Raw genomic sequence first — 21,060 nt, 5'->3', positions numbered from 1 at the left:
GCCACATGAAGTCGGCGAAACGCCAGGCAACCTTCACCCGTGCTACGTCCTCTGTCCTAAGAGAATATTTCGGTCCTCAACCAAAACTAAATGAGCAGGTAAGCATTCATTTATTATCAAATGTTGGATGCGGTGATCTGAATGTTGACTGATTGATGAACATCGAACTGTTAGCGAGCCTAACTTCACTAGGCTAGCTAGTTACTGTGAAATGTGTGGTGTCGCATGCATGCTTGTAAGCGGGTTGGGGGTGCGCGGTGTTGTGAAATGCTCTAGGCTATTCGTCTGGGTCTTGGGTCTTAAAGGACAATGCTCGTTTTTGACAACCTGGACCTTATTTATGACATATTATAAGACGTTTGACTCACCGAGATCACTTTTGTGTAGTTCGGAGGCATGTAGAAGAAATTTAAAATCCAGCGCGAGCAGTATATCCATGTAATGGCGGTGGTCGGGGCACTTAGAATGCAGTTTCTAAAAATCTATTTTCTGCCGCGAAACGGTTGTTTTCATCAATCTGTCTTGATGAATCGCTAGTTGTGTTTACATAGAACATAGGCCTGTTGTGGTTTTCACATGCCATGATCTTTAGAAACGTCTTTCGAAACGAAATAGCTTCCTCACTTGCTCCAGCACGCATGCGCACAGCGCGCAATCGTTGCTCCAGCACGCTGTGCGCATGCGTGCTGGAGCAAGTGAGGAAGCTATTTCGTGTCTAAAGACGTTTCTAAAGATCATATTACAGAGGCATGTGAAAAACCACAACAAGCGTGTCACATCATGAATTATGCCGCATCGCTGTTCTGTTTTCGGCTGCAAAAATCCACACGTATTGCTACATCTTGTCCTGACTCTTCGTGAAGAAATTGGCACCCCTGCTGAGTATCTTGTCTTTGAAATCGAGTTTAACATGTTTTTGAAAGATTTTTCAAGGTGCCCACCCACATCCATTGTATGACCAAAACGGTGGTAGAGCAATTATCAGACTTTCTCAAAAGTGCTAGTTTTGTCAACATTTTGATCTGAACCATTGTATATGATCATAAGTAACCTTAAAACAGGGCTAAACATGACTTTTCCCTTTACTACTCCTTTGAGAGAGCAGAGCTGGCTGCCCGATCCAACTGAAATGCAAAAAAGGTCAAATGTTATGAGTGTTTTTAAATGTTTTTGGGAGTTAAAAAAAAAAAAAGTTTTTATTTTTTGGAATGTAGAAAAGTAAAAGTACTACTACGATGTGAGGAAGTGGGGAGGCACTGAGACATTTTCTAACATTCGTTTCAAGTGGCAGACATGGATCATATCTAAGTTTAATAAAAAAATATTTGAAAATGAGTCATTTGCTTCGAGTGCCATCCTTGAAAAAGAAAAGTAGTGCTTGAAAAAGTGCTTGAAAGTCCTTGAATTTCATTTTGCAATGTCTGTGAGATCCCTGAGAAGACTAAACAGAAACAAAGAGCCCTTCAAACAGTCCAGGCGACTCAGGGGTCAGGGGCAGAACAGGCTGGTCAGGGGCAGGACAGACTGGTCAGGGGCAGGACAGACAGGGTTCATCCTGGTCAGGGGCAGAACAGGCTGGTCAGGGGCAGGACAAGACAGGGCTGGTCAGGGGCAGGACAGACAGGGCTGGTCAGGGGCAGGACAGACAGGGCTGGTCAGGGGCAGGACAGACAGGGCTGGTCAGGGGCAGGACAGACAGGGCTGGTCAGGGGCAGGACAGACAGGGCTGGTCAGGGGCAGGACAGACAGGGCTGGTCAGGGGCAGGACAGACGGGGCTGGTCAGGGGCAGGACAGACAGGGCTGGTCAGGGGCAGGACAGACAGGGCTCATCCCTGACTGCTATACAACCGTAGGCAAAAGCAATATACTTCAAAACAAGCAAGAGCTATATGTAATCCTTAATAAAGAAACCATAAGCAATAACATTTCTTTAACTTCCACAACACAGGCACACGTTCACTCACTCACTCACTCACTCAGTCAAATTCTCGTCGCACACACACACTCACACTTCTGTGTGATCATGCAAGTAAACAGTCAAACTTTAAGATGTTGAGCCCCTGCCTGACCCCGTCCTCCTGTCCTCTCTCCCCAGCCGACTACGGCAGCGCCATCGAGACCCTGGTCACGGCCATCTCTCTCATCAAACAGTCCAAGGTGTCGGCTGACGACCGCTGCAAGGTCCTGATCAGCTCTCTGCAGGACTGTCTGCACGGCATCGAGTCCAAGTCCTACGGCTCGGCCTCCAGGTACGAAGCTCACCGGTCAGACCTCACCACTGTCACCTTACAGCTCATGTAACTGATTTATACCATTTGCATGTAGATTCTGACACATTTTGTTCCAATGCCTGTGTAGACACAGATGGACAGAAGAGACCAACTTAATTGGCCCCGAAGGGATCATTTAGTTTTCTAACACTGTATTGTTGTGTGCATCCACATAGTCTGGTAGACAGATTTATTCCCAGTGCCACACCTCACGCCACGGATGTTGTGAAGCATTTCCATGTTGGAGAAACTGTGCTGCTCAGCCCTTCTCCACTCCTTTACACCTACGCTTTCGTTTACACCTAAAACAGAGGTCCCAAGTCAAACCCTATCTCCTGTTTGGACAGACGAGAGCGCTCCCGCGAGCGCGACCACAGCCGTTCTCGTGAGAAGAGCCGCCGCCACAAGTCCCGCAGCCGCGACCGGCACGAGGACTACTACCGCGAGCGCAGCCGCGAGAGAGACCGCCACCGCGAGAGAGACCGTGACCGCGAGAGAGACCGGGAGAGGGAGAGGGAATACAGACACCGTTAACGGGAGGGGGAGGTGTGTATGCAGCCACGCTGGTTCCTCCCTCCCTCTCTCTCTCTCTCTCTCTCCCCCCCTCCTCTCTCCCCCCCCCCCCCCCCCTCTCTCTGTCTCTGACCAGCTCTGTCCTCCAGGAGTAGGGTCCGGGTCAGGGGGCGGATGGGACCGGTCGGAGGGGCCAGAGAGGGACGGGTCAGCCCATCTAGGGCCTCAGGTAAGTTCAGGTAAGTCTCTCGCTCTCTCTCTTCTCTCTCTTTCTCTCTCTCTCTCCTCACCTGTAAGTTTGGATCCTGTGACCAGTCCATGTGTTGATGTGCTCTATTATCTTACCTGTTATGTATTTTACTTTTCTGCTCCAGACCTGGAAGTTTGTATGTTGAGTTTAAGGGTAGTTCTGTGTGTTTGAGAGTAGTTACTTCATGGTAAGATTGAGAAAGTTGTAACATCTGAAGCTGGAAAACAACTACATTTGTGTTATGTTATAAACGTGATAGTCAAGGTATCTAACAGGTCCATGTGAAATTATATTTTCCCCAACAATTTGTTTTGATTCTGATACTGCAGAGACTATGATTGGCAATACGCCGTAATTTAGTCTACATCACAGTGATTGTAGTCTGTCACATTCTCTGACACACATCACACAACTGTCTTATGGTCCTGGGTACAATTTCTACTGTATGAAATGTTTCATAGGTTTTCGATGTACCTACATTGCACAGTCTCTAATAGATTCTGTAGCATTGTGTGGAATGTCATTTTTGAATCGGCATATTCAATCTCGTTGTTGCATTGTAATCCCTCAGATGACCAAACGTGTTGCAATACATATGCTTATTATAGCATAGCACACTTCTGGTTGCTAATCTCCTGAGATTCTCTGTCCATGTACATGAGATTACACATTGTCAGTCAACTGGCACGCTTGAAGATGACTTATTTGTGGTTCAGTATTGCAAAAGAATATGGTATTTTATCCGTGGGAACTTGACAAATATGTCTTGATGTTTTTCCTTTTTATCCCTCAAATTGAAGGACCAAATTTGACCTATAAGTAGGTGGTTTTATGGCTTTTATCCATATAATGAATGAGTAGCAGTGATGTAAACAGGTTTGTTTACAGTTGGCCGTGTCCCTGCTGTTCACCCCACAGTCAGACTGTACTGTACCCTTACTGACCCTGATCATACAGATATTATTCATCCTCCTCTGATTTCAACATCATTTGCCAGATGCAGTATTTTGCTATTAAGAGTCCTACTCTATTAAGAGTCCTACTCTTAGTCATTGTGTGTGTGGCATCGCTGCTTTCTACAGAGAAGAGCTGTACTATATTTACATTTCACAAACATCATTTTGGCCCCATGGATTTTGTACTGAGTATATTTCTATAGGTTACGTCCTGGTTCTGTTGCCTCTCCACCACTGGGTTATTTGTGATGGTTTTTTAGTCTCACTGGGAGATCACATTAGGATCATTGAGATCACATTAGGATCATTGAGATCACATTAGGATCATTGAGATCACATTAGGATCATTGAGATCACATTAGGACCATTGAGATCACATTAGGATCATTGAGATCACATTAGGATCATTGAGATCACATTAGGACCATTGAGATCACATTAGGACCATTGAGATCACATTAGGACCATTGAGATCACATTAGGATCATTGCTTGTTACAATGGGAGCATCTTGCAGTCCAGACTAGCGGAAGGTTTCAGATAGACAATTCCTCCACTCCGCCGCACTGAGGACTAAAGAATCATCACAAAACTGTCCTCATGTCAATTTTGGCTTTTCCTTGATGTAGGTTTTGAAAATGTGTGGTGTCTGTGAAGGGTTTTGGGCTAAATGGGAGGTCTTGACAGAGTTGTAGCAGAGTTGTCCTGTGTTCACTGATTTGAAGCCCTGATTGGCGACGTGAAGCAGAGCCCCAGCGAGCTAGCGCTGCATTAGCGCTGTTTGCTAACATCAGTGGGTGGAGTCTAATGCAGAGCCAGCTAGCTGGGCTGCCTGACGCTGTTAAACACACCGCAGATCAGGGCTTTGACATGGGGAAAAAACACTTAGCTTTGTTTGTTCCTTTTTTGTTTTGTTTTTTTATTTATTTTTTTTATTTATTTTTTTTACAACCAATTGGAGATGTTTCACATGCATCTAATAGGCCTGTCGTTGAGTCAGTCAGTTTTATTTGTCACATACTACATGATGAAGGTACAGCGAGTAGTGAAATAAAGAAGAGATTGCACACATTAAGCAATAGAGGTTAAAAAAAATAATTTGGATTATAATTTTCTGAAAGGGCCAATTAAGAAAGGTTATTCAACATAACACAAGTCTGTTCATAACACAAGTCCGTTCATAACACAAGTCCGTTCATAACACAAGTCCGTTCATAACACAAGTCCGTTCATAACACAAGTCCGTTCATAACACAAGTCCGTTCATAACACAAGTCCGTTCATAACACAAGTCCGTTCACCACTCCAGTATCCAGTAGCGTGTCCACATGCTTCCTAACTGAGAACACCTGCTCCTCTAAACCTGTATGTGAATCTGTCTGCTCTGACTGGTACAGGGTAGGAAGACCTGAATGTACAGTGTTAAGATCAAACTCTGGAGCCATAGAACTAAAGGTCTTCATACATACATACATACATATATACACATGCATACATACATACATACATACACACATACACACACACTGTACATACATGGGTAACTGTCTATAGACGCATGCATGTATTTTAAAGGAAAAGTACAAAAAGTATTTTTTGTATCATCCGTTATCAAACCATGAAAGGTTCTTTATTGGTCTTGTATTCTTTCAATTGATCTTAATTCTGTCTGACGCTCCTATCTATACTTTGACAATGAAGTTGCAGTATCTATCCTCAGATCTGTCTGCCCTGTTCAGACTGAAACGCCTCTGTTCATAGCATGGGGCGCGTTCGCTCTGTTTACACAGTAATGAAATGACCAGCTGTTTCTCCACTGGGTCTGTAGGTCAGATTTTTGCAGGCATGGAGAAAGCAGTCCTGATCTCTCTCTCTCTCTCTCTCTCTCTCACTCTCTCTCTCTCTCTCTCTCTCTCTCTCTCTCTCTCTCTCTCAACCCAATGGTTGGCCACAGCACCTGCAGGGGAGCCATTTTAAAAAATGGTTGAATCAACTCATTAAATACCTGATTAGTAACAGTCAGTTATACACCTTGAAAATACTTACCGTGCCTAGTGTAAGCAATCTCTAGTAGCCTTTTTACAAGAGAGAATCCGTCTTCCTCAGAATGGACTTTCTATTCCATTCTCTTCTACATTGGACTCCATTACTACTCTCTCATATCATAAAACCCTTAGAACAGTCTGGCCATCCATTCTGGGTCTGTGGTCCCATTGCAAAGCCCAGTATTGAGGTGGAGGGGGAAGACTAATATATTAAATGTTATCATACTGGTTGCATTTCCATCTATACACCACGTAAAGTCACTAATATGGCCATGTACATAATTAATACTGTTAATTGATTGGTTCATTAATCTATCGTATCGTATTTCAACTCGAGCTATAACCATTCTAAATAACCAGTAATAACCAGTTTTATATTTTGTACAAATTGTCAAAAACAGATTGATTCACTCATGGATTACCTGGTGGATAGATTCAGGTGTTTGGGGGGGGATTTAACAATTGACAAATTGATCATCTATATGATATTGATATGGGTGGTTGATATTGATATGGGTGGTTGATATTGATATGGGTGGTTGAATGCTGTTTTAATGATATTCCACTGGGAATGTGATGAATGTGGATGATGTGATATCTATAGAACTGTTACTGTACTGTGCATGAGTGTTTCTACCTCTTGAATGCATTGTAGATCTAGACCTGATCTGTAGCCTGACAACAACCACTCTGTGTACTAGCTCTCTGATCACCTGTTCTGTTCCCTCTAGTGCCATCATCACCCTTAGTCCTCTCTGTAGATACTAGAGCGCTCGTCTGGCCTGCTAGCTTTCTCATGTGTGAGCTCAAATAGGAATAATGTCAGAACCCTCATTTTATGGTGAACACACCAATCTGGTCCATGGAATGATGTAAAGTACCAGTTTCATCACATAACATTGTAATTGGGTGACTCCAAATGTCATAATTATATGCCAAACTGCATTTTAGCACGTCTAATCACATACTGGGAATTTTGCATGACTCATGAATAGTATTGAGTCAAAGTTTTTGTCAATACACAGATCTGAACTGACAACAGTGGCAGTATAACGGCATCAAAAGAGAGAGGGGGTGAGGGGGGGTCAGTTGGCGTCAGAACCCATCTCTGCATGTCTTCTGTGTCCTCTGTGTGTGGGTGGGTGTGTGTGTGGGTGTCTGTGTGTAGCTAGAGGTGGAACAAAAAGCAGAAAGTGTTGCTTGTTGGGCTGCCCCAAAACAAACTCCCCCCTTCATTCTGACACCTTTCAGCTAACGGACGAAGGATCAGGACAGACAGGACACAGCACCACCTACGGGCCGCTACACGAACTGCATCTGCCTCCACCTCTCCACGCCCTCTGCTCCTCTCTTTCTGCTTGTCTCCCTGAGGACTGGGACTTCCACAGATGTGTAAGGAAACAGTTGAGTCCTGTCAAATATATATACTCGCAGTGAAAAAGGAAGAAAACGACTGCTCTTTTTTTATTTTTACGATATTTTATTTGACAGTATATAAGTAGTCTACCTGCGTAAAGAACAGGTTCAGCTTTGCGAAGTGATGATACAAAAAAAAAGCCTGCTCTCCCAAACAAATCGCTAAAGCAAACACTTACATTTTGTCTTGCTATAATGTGTAACTTGTCAGTTTGAATTGTGTTTTTAGAGGGAATCTCTTTTCTTTTTACGGTTCTCTTTTTTTTCCTCTCTCCCAGTGTCTGTTAGGATAATGTTTGTAAATGTCTCTGCTTTTCATGATTAAACTAGATTGTGTGTTGTAATAAAGTGTTCACTGAGGTCGCCAACTCTTACTTTGACTTCCTCCACATGAAACACCAGTTTCTTATTTACAGAATGTGTACATTACATGTTCCCTGCGTAAGATTTTTCATATTGAATATTTTATAGTGTAGTTGTAGCTGTTGACCAAATTTAAGCTTGAATGAACAAAGGCTTTGTTTTTATTTCAATTCCATTAATGTCCAGTATTGGCTGAAATGGCAAAATCGAATTATTGCATTTTCATGTTACGATTTAACTTTGAGTCATAGTCTCCACTGTTTGCTATCTAATGACCTTTGAAAGGTCATTGTTGACGGGTTGTAGTGTGGAACTACAGGCTTGTTTCTAAGGAAATAGCTTCACATGGTAATTTGCAGGCAACTGATTATCTGTTTTGTTTTCTCATTTGTTTTGTCTGATGTGTAAGTACAGGTTTTAATCTATTGAATCTAATTATGCATTCCAGATGAATATGGCTAATAATTCACCCTTGATATTGATGTCAGTCATGAGTTCAGGAAAGGAAATAACGCTTGTTTGTGCTACTATTGTACCTGTTTACTCACAATTTTGCAAATATATTAATGTAACCGAAGTAGCTATATGCTGTTTTCTAAGAAAGAAAAAAAAAGGTTGACTTCATCATCTGCAAGTCACTGTTCCAATCACAGTCCAGAGATGTGACTCAGTCTGGTTCAGGGAAGATCTGGTGATGCAATCACAAAAGTAGCACAAACAGTTTCCTGGTCAGGGTTGGGCTGTGATCTGATTGGCTGGTCAGATGTGATCTGATCGGCTCATGAACTGTCTGAAGATGCTGCTGCTGTTCAAGAACATGGTCACAAAATCAGCATGTTCCATACTCAGGGTAGATCCCAGTCTAAAGTTGACCTTATTTGATACCTCTGCCACATTGTTCAGCGTCTGCTGTCAGGCTTCAGGGTGAGCTGGGGGCTTCTCTCCTAGCGATGTGCCATTCATGCTGCATTTTACCTTCTGGTGACAACTGCAGTTAAACAAAGGTTCAAGACTTGTACTCTACTCAAGAAATGCACCCTTTCTTCCTCCCATCCATGAGGTAACCTAACATAACACGATTGGATAGTTAAAAGATTGGATGGGTAAAAGATTGGATGGGTAAAAGCTTGTGGACTTCTACATCCTGTTACCAATCCAGATCATGTCAGGTAAAGAGTTTTTCCAAGGCAGGGAGGAAGGAATGTTGCATTGTTGGGTTTTCAAGCAGGACTGTTGTGTTGAGGAGTGTCCGTTACAGTACTGGTAGAGCAGAGGAACACCACCCAACGCCTCCCCAGGGTCCTAGTGCCTTTGGTTTGGCTGCATTCTGTCTGGGGTGGGGGTAAGTGGCATCTTTAAACCTGTTATGTGTTCATGGAACTTCGAGGCACATGTATTGAATCCTGAGGAGGGGCGGGCGGTGTGGCTCTGCTCTCCTGCTGTGTGTGGGGTGTCTTGGTCTTGTTACACATAGTTTGGAGTTGTAATGGGTTTTCCTGGCTAACCAGCGATATTAAGGTTCAAACATTGCATCTCTGGTAGGGGGAGAGTTGAGAGCGGGTTTTGCATAGAAACTATCGGTAGCCTATACATAAACATGATACCAATGTGATGCATTAAGTTCTACATTCTAAAGGTGGAATTTTACATAGTTTTTTGTACATGGAAATATAGTCTACTGACTCACTGTACATATACGTAATAAGTCTTTTGACTCACTGTACATATACGTTTACAAACCTCTGGTCTTTTAGTCTTGGAAGAAATGATCTTTCATATGTGACATGTCTGGGGGGTGGGTGGGGGGTCTACAGTGCACTGTTTTATCTCAAATGCATCAAAATAAAGTAGTTTTTTTCCTTTGACATCAGTGCCCATCAACCTTTCAGACCCATGTTTAGCAGATGGTCAGGCTTTTGTAACAAGAACTGGAAAAGTCGTAATATAATTGTTAAAATGTACAAATTCTGCAGTTTAGTGAATTCCTCTTAAGCTACTGAAGTGGTGAGTTGAAACCCATGATAATGACTATAGGCTTTTATTTGATGAAGTGTAATTTCTTGGTATTCCCATTTAGATGTGGGTGCTGCCCTCTCTTGTCTCCACAGTGCTGGGGTAAGTTCTTTCCAGGTCTCTTGTCTCCACAGCGCTGGGGTAAGTAGTTCTGTCCAGGTCCGAGGACGACGAGCTCCAGCTTGAGCTGGGAGGATCCTGCCGATGCTGTGGTAACATGACTACTATGTCTCAAGAGAAACTAACCCTGAAACATAGTTCACCTAGCCCATGCGGAATGCACTAAAATCATCAGTACAACCATGCAGCTGTCCTGGATCATCTGTTCAGATTGAATAGCCACCAGAATGTGTTTACTAGTCATTGGGCCAAGGGCCGGATGGGTGCTTTGAAATAGTTTTGTCCATAGGCCATGAATGACGGTAGGTTACTGTACACGTGCTTCTGCTTGACACTAACGGAACCTAAGCAACAGTTTAATTCTTATAAGACGTATCTGACACAAAATGACCAATGAATTTGTATGCAGTTGTCAATAAAAATGCCCCATGATATTGAGCCTTGATTGTGCTTTCTGTTCATTTATATGTCCTGTAGGGACAAGTTATTGTATTCATTTGGCCGCGCTGTTTTTATGGGGGTGTGATGGCTAATGCATGAAGCCATCGGCCGAATGGCGGGACCGATTCAAGTTCCCCTCCTGCCAAACATTACATTTTAAGGGAGGGTGATGTGGCCTTAAGTAACTTTGAACAACTGGAGTGTGCTTTATCAATAGTATTATACTTGATGTCCAGGAAATGGCTGTGGTTAATTTTGTTGGCACATGGATGTCGTGTTCATGTCTATGGTCGTGTTGACAAGATCAACGATGGTACATAGCGGAACATATGAAGAGGAACATATCTGCGCCCCTCTACGTACACACATCGGAGTAGTGAATATGTAACCAATCCTGACTTCCGTTGCTTGTTTGGCTGGTGATTTGAAATGTGTAGTTGACCGTGGAAGGGCAGTGTTTTCGTCGCTTTAATGGCAAATTTACCGAGTTCAACACTGCAAATCAACACAACAAGAATACGAGTTTAACATCACATTGCACTTTCTATACTATGTTTAAGAGGATGGCAGAATTTGGTCCAGATTCCGGGGGGCGGGTGAAGGTAGGTGGCGGATGTCAATGCAAATGAGTGAAACGGCTACAACCGAGCTCGCCAACTAGCCACATCATCTGTCATAGTTTGGAGTATGCAAATGTACATTATCCTGTCTATAAAGTGGCAGTTCTGACCCGTGCTGTAATACTATTCTACAGTCATATTTCCGTTTGATGAGCTGGTCGGTCTCGGTGCAGGGTGTAGTCTCTTCGTCAGGCTGCAGGGTTTGGTATCGGCGCATCTTCAGTGGAAGCAGACATGTTTCACCTGCAGACGGCTTATGTCTATGACCCACAGGGTGTGACGATCGTGAAGCCCATTGTGTTCGGCAACGTTGCGCGGTATTTCGGGAAGAAGAGAGAGGAGGATGGACACACTCACCAGTGGTCCGTGTACGTCAAACCCTACAGAAATGAGGTATGTCGCCGCTGTGTCTGGGCCTATTGTACATTGTCATTTGTCCATATTTGTCGTGGCTGGGGATGCTTAACTGCTGGTTCACCAGAATAATGGTTACTTTGCTAATCCTGTTCCTGTAGGGTTTGGCTCTTGAGTGCATTTTCGCTGCTTCTGTTCTAGGATATGTCTGCGTACGTCAAGAAGATTCAGTTCAAACTGCATGAGAGCTATGGAAACCCACTCAGAGGTAAACACCACCTTTCTTTTCTCAGACTAGGTTTAACCCACCCAGCCCAGGCCAAACACAGATGAGAACAGAGGACTAGGGGGTCCGTGATGGTGCAGTGGTATAAACACCACGTTCCTGTGCAGCTGCCCACCGGGGACCAGGATGTGCGCCACATCCCAGTATAGTCAGAGGGAGGGGCATATTGGGACGCCTCTCTGAGAAGGGCTTGGGGTGATGTGTGTCAAGCTGAAGCTGCTTGACGCACGTCATCACACCGTCACCAAACCATTGCTTTGTTGCTCGTTACCTGTGAACAGTGTCTGTATATCAGCCTGCTTCGCTGTGCAGGAATTGATCTGCCAACAACACACAACCAGCCAGTCATCACCAGGCTTCTCCCTCCCAACAACACACAACCAGCCAGTCATCACCAGGCTCCTCAGGCTTCTCCCTCCCAACAACACACAACCAGCCAGTCATCACCAGGCTCCTCAGGCTCCTCCCTCCCAACAACACACAACCAGCCAGTCATCACCAGGCTCCTCAGGCTTCTCCCTCCCAACAACACACAACCAGCCAGTCATCACCAGGCTCCTCAGGCTCCTCCCTCCCAACAACACACAACCAGCCAGTCATCACCAGGCTCCTCAGGCTCCTCCCTCCCAAGGACCCTTCCTTATAATACTAGGACCCTTCCTTGGGAGGGAGGAGCCTGGTGATTGGCTGGTTGTGTGTTGTTGGGAGGGAGGAGCCTGGTGATGACTGGCTGGTTGTAGCCTCGCGTCGAGCCTGGGCTGCGTTTCGAATCGCATACTTCTTACTACCAGTACCTACTACAGCTGCCCTTAGAAAGTACGTACTTTGCAAGCAGTAGGCATCCAATTGGGACATACTACCTTTTCATAACATTGCGCCTTGAAATTTGCCCACATCTGTCGCTGTCCATAACGCGACAATCGTCTACAGCTGTCACGACTCGCACATGTGACGCACATTTCCGCTGCGCACAGGATTGTGGGTCAGAATAGCCAGAAAAGCCTGCTGGCTTGCATACTGCAAAATACGACCGGATGTAGTAGGACATCCTGGTATTTTTGCCATACTGCATGTGGCATACTATGTATTGGGACATACTACATCCTGTTTTGGCATACTATATAGTAGGGTAGTATGCGATTCGGAACGCAGCCCTGGTATCTATTTACTCAAGCCTGTAGAGCCCGCCTCCAACATTCGCTTGCTTTATTTTTCCTTAACCGGTAGTTCTCCTCGCATCTTTTTTTACAATTTTCGTCGGTGTTGTGCCTGCTGATGCCATCGCGAATGTTATCTACTCGAAACTTCACCATGTGCCTTACAACAACTGTTCTTCTTCCGGTCCAGACTGGATGATTATGTGATGCGTCATCGCGCCTCCGCTCTAGACCGGCGAAACAACTGCGAACGAGAAAGGCCCCAGACTAGGCTGGTTGTGTGTTGTTGGGAGAAAGGTGCCTGGTGATGACTGGTTGGTTGTGTGTTGTGGTGCAGTGAGGAGCCTGGTGATGACTGGTTGGTTGTGTGTTGTGGTGCAGTGAGGAGCCTGGTGATGACTGGTTGGTTGTGTGTTGTGGTGCAGTGAGGAGCCTGGTGATGACTGGTTGGTTGTGTGTTGTGTGTGCAGTGGTGACCAAGCCTCCGTATGAGATGACGGAGACGGGCTGGGGGGAGTTTGAGATCATCATCAAGATCTTCTTCATCGACCCCAATGAGAGACCGGTGAGTGTGGTTACCGTGGTTACCGCTTCTGCTGTAAACTACCTGGCAATAAAGGATTCTCGTTACCGTCTGGTCGGGTCACCGTGGTTACCGTCTGGTCCTTCCCCTCTGATCTCCTTTCTTCTCTCCTGTTTCGCTGCAGCGCCCCCTCTCTGTAGAGCCAGGTGTTAGTGTCATGGGGTCACAGAAGCGTGTGTGTGTGTGTGTGTTTCAGGTGACCCTGTACCACCTGCTGAAGCTGTTCCAGTCGGACTCCAGCGCCGTGCCCAAGAAGACAGTGGTGTCGGAGTTCTATGATGAGATGGTGAGACGGTACTGTGTGGGATGCTTGTTGCCCTGGTAACTGTCAGACGTGTGGTTATTTAGAGTTGATTAACTCAGCATCCGTCCTTCTCTCCCTGTCTCTCTATCCCTCCTCCTTCTCTCTCTCCTACCCCCCCCTCCCCTCTCTCTCTTCTCTCCCTGTCTCTATCCCTCCTCCTTCTCTCTCTCCTACCCCCCCCTCCCCTCTCTCTCTTCTCTCCCTGTCTCTCTATCCCTCCTCCTTCTCTCTCTCCTACCCCCCCTCCCCTCTCTCTCTTCTCTCCCTGTCTCTATCCCTCCTCCTTCTCTCTCTCCTACCCCCCCTCCCCTCTCTCTCTTCTCTCCCTGTCTCTCTATCCCTCCTCCTTCTCTCTCTCCTACCCCCCCTCCCCTCTCTCTCTTCTCTCCCTGTCTCTATCCCTCCTCCTTCTCTCTCTCCTACCCCCCCTCCCCTCTCTCTCTTCTCTCCCTGTCTCTCTATCCCTCCTCCTTCTCTCTCTCCTACCCCCCCTCCCCTCTCTCTCTTCTCTCCCTGTCTCTATCCCTCCTCCTTCTCTCTCTCCTACCCCCCCTCCCCCCTCTCTCTTCTCTCCCTGTCTCTCTACCCCTCCTCCTTCTCTCTCTCCTACCCCCCCTCCCCTCTCTCTCTTCTCTCCCTGTCTCTCTATCCCTCCTCCTTCTCTCTCCTACCCCCCCTCCCCTCTCTCTCTTCTCTCCCTGTCTCTATCCCTCCTCCTTCTCTCTCTCCTACCCTCCCTCCCCTCTCTCTCTTCTCTCCCTGTCTCAGATCTTCCAGGACCCCACTGCCATGATGCAGCAGCTGCTGACCACGTCCAGACAGCTCACCCTGGGAGCCTACAAACACGAGACCGAGTGTGAGCAGCACCGTCACCCCCCACTGTCCTCTCCTCACTGTCCTCTCCCCACTGTCCTCTCCCCACTGTCCTCTCTCCCCACTGTCCTCTCTCCCCACTGTCCTCTCTCCCCACTGTCCTCTCTCCCCACTGTCCTCTCCCCACTGTCCTCTCCTCACTGTCCTCTCTCCCCACTGTCATCTCTCCCCACTGTCCTCTCTCCCCACTGTCCTCTCTCCTCACTGTCCTCTCTCCCCACTGTCCTCTCTCCCCACTGTCCTCTCTCCCCACTGTCCTCTCTCCTCACTGTCCTCTCTCCTCACTGTCCTCTCCTCACTGTCCTCTCTCCCCACTGTCCTCTCCCCACTGTCCTCTCCTCACTGTCCTCTCTCCTCACTGTCCTCTCTCCCCACTGTCCTCTCTCCCCACTGTCCTCTCTCCCCACTGTCCTCTCCCCACTGTCCTCTCTCCCCACTGTCCTCTCCCCACTGTCCTCTCTCCCCACTGTCCTCTCCCCACTGTCCTCTCTCCCCACTGTCCTCTCCCCACTGTCCTCTCTCCCCACTGTCCTCTCCCCACTGTCCTCTCCCCACTGTCCTCTCTCCCCACTGTCCTCTCCCCACTGTCCTCTCCCCACTGTCCTCTCCCCACTGTCCTCTCTCCCCACTGTCCTCTCTCCCCACTGTCCTCTCTCCCCACTGTCCTCTCCCCACTGTCCTCTCTCCCCACTGTCCTCTCCTCACTGTCCTCTCTCCCCACTGTCCTCTCTCCCCACTGTCCTCTCTCCCCACTGTCCTCTCTCCTCACTGTCCTCTCCTCACTGTCCTCTCTCCCCACTGTCCTCTCTCCCCACTGTCCTCTCTCCCCACTGTCCTCTCTCCCCACTGTCCTCTCTCCCCACTGTCCTCTCCCCACTGTCCTCTCTCCCCACTGTCCTCTCCTCACTGTCCTCTCTCCTCACTGTCCTCTCTCCCCACTGTCCTCTCTCCCCACTGTCCTCTCTCCCCACTGTCCTCTCTCCTCACTGTCCTCTCCTCACTGTCCTCTCTCCCCACTGTCCTCTCTCCTCACTGTCCTCTCTCCCCACTGTCCTCTCTCCTCACTGTCCTCTCTCCCCACTGTCCTCTCTCCCCACTGTCCTCTCTCCCCACTGTCCTCTCTCCCCACTGTCCTCTCTCCCCACTGTCCTCTCTCCCCACTGTCCTCTCCCCACTGTCCTCTCCTCACTGTCCTCTCTCCCCACTGTCCTCTCCCCACTGTCCTCTCTCCCCACTGTCCTCTCTCCCCACTGTCCTCTCCCCACTGTCCTCTCTCCCCACTGTCCTCTCTCCCCACTGTCCTCTCTCCCCACTGTCCTCTCTCCCCACTGTCCTCTCTCCTCACTGTCCTCTCATCACTGTCCTCTCTCCCCACTGTCCTCTCTCCTCACTGTCCTCTCTCCTCACTGTCCTCTCCTCACTGTCCTCTCCTCACTGTCCTCTCTCCCCACTGTCCTCTCTCCCCACTGTCCTCTCTCCCCACTGTCCTCTCTCCCCACTGTCCTCTCTCCCCACTGTCCTCTCCCCACTGTCCTCTCCTCACTGTCCTCTCTCCCCACTGTCCTCTCCCCACTGTCCTCTCTCCCCACTGTCCTCTCTCCCCACTGTCCTCTCTCCCCACTGTCCTCTCCCCACTGTCCTCTCTCCCCACTGTCCTCTCCCCACTGTCCTCTCTCCCCACTGTCCTCTCTCCCCACTGTCCTCTCCCCACTGTCCTCTCCCCACTGTCCTCTCCCCACTGTCCTCTCCTCACTGTCCTCTCCCCACTGTCCTCTCTCCCCACTGTCCTCTCTCCCCACTGTCCTCTCTCCCCACTGTCCTCTCTCCTCACTGTCCTCTCTCCCCACTGTCCTCTCTCCCCACTGTCCTCTCCTCACTGTCCTCTCCCCACTGTCCTCTCCCCACTGTCCTCTCCCCACTGTCCTCTCTCCTCACTGTCCTCTCCCCACTGTCATCTCTCCCCACTGTCCTCTCCCCACTGTCCTCTCCCCACTGTCCTCTCTCCCCACTGTCCTCTCCTCACTGTCCTCTCCTCACTGTCCTCTCTCCCCACTGTCCTCTCTCCCCACTGTCCTCTCCCCACTGTCCTCTCTCCCCACTGTCCTCTCCCCACTGTCCTCTCCCCACTGTCCTCTCCCCACTGTCCTCTCTCCCCACTGTCCTCTCCCCACTGTCCTCTCTCCCCACTGTCCTCTCTCCCCACTGTCCTCTCTCCCCACTGTCCTCTCCCCACTGTCCTCTCCCCACTGTCCTCTCCTCACTGTCCTCTCTCCTCACTGTCCTCTCTCCCCACTGTCCTCTCTCCCCACTGTCCTCTCTCCCCACTGTCCTCTCCTCACTGTCCTCTCTCCCCACTGTCCTCTCTCCTCACTGTCCTCTCTCCTCACTGTCCTCTCTCCCCACTGTCCTCTCTTCCCACTGTCCTCTCTCCCCACTGTCCTCTCTCCCCACTGTCCTCTCTCCCCACTGTCCTCTCCCCACTGCCCTCTCTCCCCACTGTCCTCTCCCCACTGTCCTCTCTCCCCACTGTCCTCTCCCCACTGTCCTCTCTCCCCACTGTCCTCTCCCCACTGTCCTCTCTCCCCACTGTCCTCTCTCCCCACTGTCCTCTCCCCACTGTCCTCTCTCCCCACTGTCCTCTCTCCCCACTGTCCTCTCTCCCCACTGTCCTCTCTCCCCACTGTCCTCTCCCCACTGTCCTCTCTCCCCACTGTCCTCTCTCCCCACTGTCCTCTCTCCCCACTGTCCTCTCTCCCCACTGTCCTCTCTCCCCACTGTCCTCTCCCCACTGTCCTCTGCCCACTGTCCTCTCTCCCCACTGTCCTCTCCCCACTGTCCTCTCCCCACTGTCCTCTCTCCCCACTGTCCTCTCCCCACTGTCCTCTCCCCACTGTCCTCTCTCCCCACTGTCCTCTCTCCCCACTGTCCTCTCTCCCCACTGTCCTCTCTCCCCACTGTCCTCTCTCCTCACTGTCCTCTCTCCCCACTGTCCTCTCTCCCCACTGTCCTCTCCCCACTGTCCTCTCCCCACTGTCATCTCTCCCCACTGTCCTCTCCCCACTGTCCTCTCCCCACTGTCCTCTCTCCCCACTGTCCTCTCCCCACTGTCCTCTCCCCACTGTCCTCTCCCCACTGTCCTCTCCCCACTGTCCTCTCCCCACTGTCCTCTCTCCCCACTGTCCTCTCCCCACTGTCCTCTCCCCACTGTCCTCTCCCCACTGTCCTCTCTCCCCACTGTCCTCTCCCCACTGTCCTCTCCCCCCACTGTCCTCTCTCCCCACTGTCCTCTCTCCCCACTGTCCTCTCTCCCCACTGTCCTCTCTCCCCACTGTCCTCTCTCCCCACTGTCCTCTCTCCTCACTGTCCTCTCCCCACTGACCTCTCCCCACTGACCTCTCCCCACTGTCCTCTCTCCCCACTGTCCTCTCTCCTCACTGTCCTCTCTCCTCACTGTCCTCTCTCCCCACTGTCCTCTCTCCTCACTGTCCTCTCCTCACTGTCCTCTCCCCACTGTCCTCTCTCCCCACTGTCCTCTCTCCTCACTGTCCTCTCTCCTCACTGTCCTCTCTCCCCACTGTCCTCCCTCCTCACTGTCCTCTCCTCACTGTCATCTCCTCACTGTCCTCTCCTCACTGTCCTCTCTCCCCACTGTCCTCTCCTCACTGTCCTCTCCTCACTGTCCTCTCTCCATCACTGTCCTCTCCCCAATGTCCTCTCCCCACTGTCCAGTCTGGCCCCTGCTCTGTGTTCCATTGGACTGTGGTGTTGACCATCACTGAATCTTATGTGCATGCATGCGCGTGTGTGTGTATGTGTGTGTGCGTGCGTGTGCGCATGCGTGTGTGTGTGAGATGCCCAGATGTCCCCACTAGGAGAGTGAAACAAGAATTGTTTTCCCTTTCCCCATAACCATAAGGTTATGGTTCGTTTTAGGGTTAAAGGTTAGGGTTTAGGGCTTGGGTTACAATCATGGTTAGGATTAGGGGTCAAAGGTTATATTTAGAGAGTTTATGTTTTATGGCTTCAGTTAGGTTTAGGGGAACCCACAATAATATAAAAACAAACTTCTTTGTGTGTGTGCGTGTGCATGTGTGTGCGTGTTTGTGCGCGTGCGTGTGTGTGTTTGTATGTGTGGGTGTGTGTGCGTGTTTGTGCATGTGTATGTGCGTGTGTATGTGTGTGCGTGTTTTGTGCGCGTGCGTGCGTGTTTGTGCGTGTGTGTGTGTGCGTGTTTGTGCATGTGTTCGTGCGTGCGTGTGTGTGCGCATGCGTGTGTGCGTGTGTGTGTTTGTATGTGTGGGTGTGTGCGTGTTTGTGCGTGTGTGTGTGCATGTGTATGTGTGTGCGTGTTTGTGCGTGTTTGTGCGCGTGCGTGTGTGTGCGTGCGTGCGTGCGTGTGTGCGTGCGTGTGTGTGTGTGTGTGTAGTTGCGGAGCTGGAGCTGCGTACGCGGGAGAAGCTGGAGGCGGCGAAGAAGAAGACGAGTCAGGAGATTACGGAGCTGAAGGACAAGCTTAAGGCCAGCAGAGAGACCATCAACTTCCTGAAGGGAGAGATCCGCAGGCTGGAAGATGAGGATCCGATCAAGGACCACTGAGACGCGCGCACACACACACACACACACACACACACACACCGATACACCGATCTGCAAGCTGGAGGAGAACCAGATCAAAGACCACTGAGAGACACACAAAACCAGACATGTGCGCTCTCACTCTCTCTCACTCTCTCTCACTCTCTTTCACTCTCACTCTCTTTCACTCTCTCACTCTCTTTCTTTCACTCTCACTCTCTCACTCTTTCACTCTCGCTTTCACTCTCACTTTCTCGTTCACTCTCACTCTCTTTCACTCTCACTCTCTTTCACTCTCACTCTCTTTCACTCTCACTCTCTCACTCTCTCACTCTCACTTGATTAGGCACACAAGGGCTCTTCCTCTCTCTCTCTCTGACACACACACACACACACATCTTGCTTGAATATTATTTCATGGCTCACACACAGCTCCAGTTCAACCTTTTTCCCAATTGTATGGAAATAACTCAGTATAAAGTATTTTTGTAGGCAACTGTACAAGTGAATGTGAATGGGTTTTGCTTCTCTTTTTATACTAACTTCAATATGTAATGTACAGTATATCAATTCAAACACTTGCCTGTGATAGGCTGCCAGATCTCAGCTTCACCCCCAGACTGTACTATGGTGTATTCTGTGTGTTCTCATGCTTTTTGTTGTATTTTCTTAAGGTTATTTCGCAATGTGGGTATTTACCCCTGTGTAATGCTGGATTCTTATCTTGCTAGAACTACAGGCGTGCCAACTGCCCCTCAAATATATCGATAAACTTGTCAACCTTTGGATAGGAACTCTGCTCAGACATTAACCGTTGATTATTGATGATCACTGATTGTCATCCGCTGCAAAATACATCTGAACACCAGGGTGTGCTGATGAGTAATGCTAGGGGAAAGTACCATGAAGTTATTTTCATGGAGGAAATGCTGTCATGTTCACATCTGAAAACAGCAGTCCCTTTTTCGCCTGAACCTTCACATCTCATTGTTGGCAGTTTGAGAGTTGAAACGTGTTTTCGTTCGGTGTTATAACTCAGCGACCGTGATGGTCAGTAATTTGCCGTGTAACTATGCATTATGTAGTGGTTGCTGTGTCAGCGTGTGTGGTAGACCGTTCTGATCCAGGGTCTTCTCCAGATAGACTATAACTTGTATTGAAGATGTTATAAAACAGACTGGTGAAAGCGCCCACCTATTAATACATCCATGGCGCCCACACACTCGAACTAGTAACATCCTTCCTTCCCTGCCCCTCACTGAGACCTGGCATAGCGACGTTTATATTTCTATAAACAAAATCTGCCCACCTGAATATGCCATTCAGCGAATTATCTCCCACCGCACCCCTATTACCACAATGAAACAGTCAGGTGGATCTAATATGAAAAACATGATATCTGTTCCAGTGAATATACTATCCAGGCCTACTAGACAGGCGAGCCAGCCCTTTTCTCCGGAAGCTATTTCAATGGCGATTCTAAATGTCAGGTCCCTACCAAGCAAAACTTTTCTCATTAATGATCTTATATGTGAACGTAAATTAGACTGTATGTTCCTAACTGAAACCTGGCTAAATATAAATGGACCAGCAGCCCTCATTGAAGCCTCTCCCCCTAACTATAGCTTTTTTCAATCTATCAGAAGTGGGAAAAAAGGTGGAGGAACAGCCACCATAGCTACAGATGCCCTCAGCTGCAGGACCATCTCCTTTGATGATTTCGCCTCTTTTGAATACCATGCTATTGTCCTAAAATGCCAGCCCCCAGTTCTGGCAGTAACCGTGTATAGGCCTCCCAAACAATGCTCTGCCTTCTCTACAGAATTTTCAGAACTCCTGTCCATCATCCATACAAATTATGATAAGATTATCCTCATTGGAGATTTCAACGTAGACACTGAGGCGGACTCGAAAGCTAGGG

General features: G+C 48.5%; 2 protein-coding genes across 3 annotated transcripts in view; both read left to right on the top strand.

Annotated features, from left to right (window-relative positions):
• cpsf6 (cleavage and polyadenylation specific factor 6) overlaps positions 1-7,810 on the top strand; it is a 27,420-nt gene extending 19,610 nt beyond the window's left edge. Inside the window, exons 10-12 of one of the 2 annotated variants that reach the window (XM_084447817.1) lie at positions 2,097-2,250; positions 2,619-2,817; positions 7,286-7,810. In XM_084447817.1, the coding sequence (XP_084303943.1) occupies positions 2,097-2,250; positions 2,619-2,805 (341 nt within the window). In that variant the 3' untranslated portion in view covers positions 2,806-2,817; positions 7,286-7,810. Of the gene's footprint in view, positions 1-2,096; positions 2,251-2,582; positions 2,818-7,285 lie in introns of both variants that reach the window. The other variant, XM_084447816.1, reaches the window with a different exon arrangement.
• Positions 7,811-10,812: 3,002 nt separating this feature from the next.
• yeats4 (YEATS domain containing 4) lies at positions 10,813-19,927 on the top strand. Its single transcript, XM_084447638.1, has 7 exons — positions 10,813-10,989; positions 11,281-11,400; positions 11,563-11,629; positions 13,275-13,369; positions 13,584-13,673; positions 14,460-14,547; positions 18,991-19,927. Exons 1-7 carry the CDS (start codon positions 10,939-10,941, stop codon positions 19,158-19,160), a joined length of 681 nt encoding a protein of 226 aa, XP_084303764.1. The 5' UTR covers positions 10,813-10,938; the 3' UTR covers positions 19,161-19,927.
• Positions 19,928-21,060: the final 1,133 nt, after the last annotated feature.

This window comes from Borostomias antarcticus (genome assembly GCF_949987555.1).
Source record: "Borostomias antarcticus genome assembly, chromosome: 13".
In the NCBI taxonomy this organism is placed as follows: Eukaryota; Metazoa; Chordata; class Actinopteri; order Stomiiformes; family Stomiidae; genus Borostomias; species Borostomias antarcticus.
This window is presented reverse-complemented; position numbering and strand designations above follow the sequence as displayed.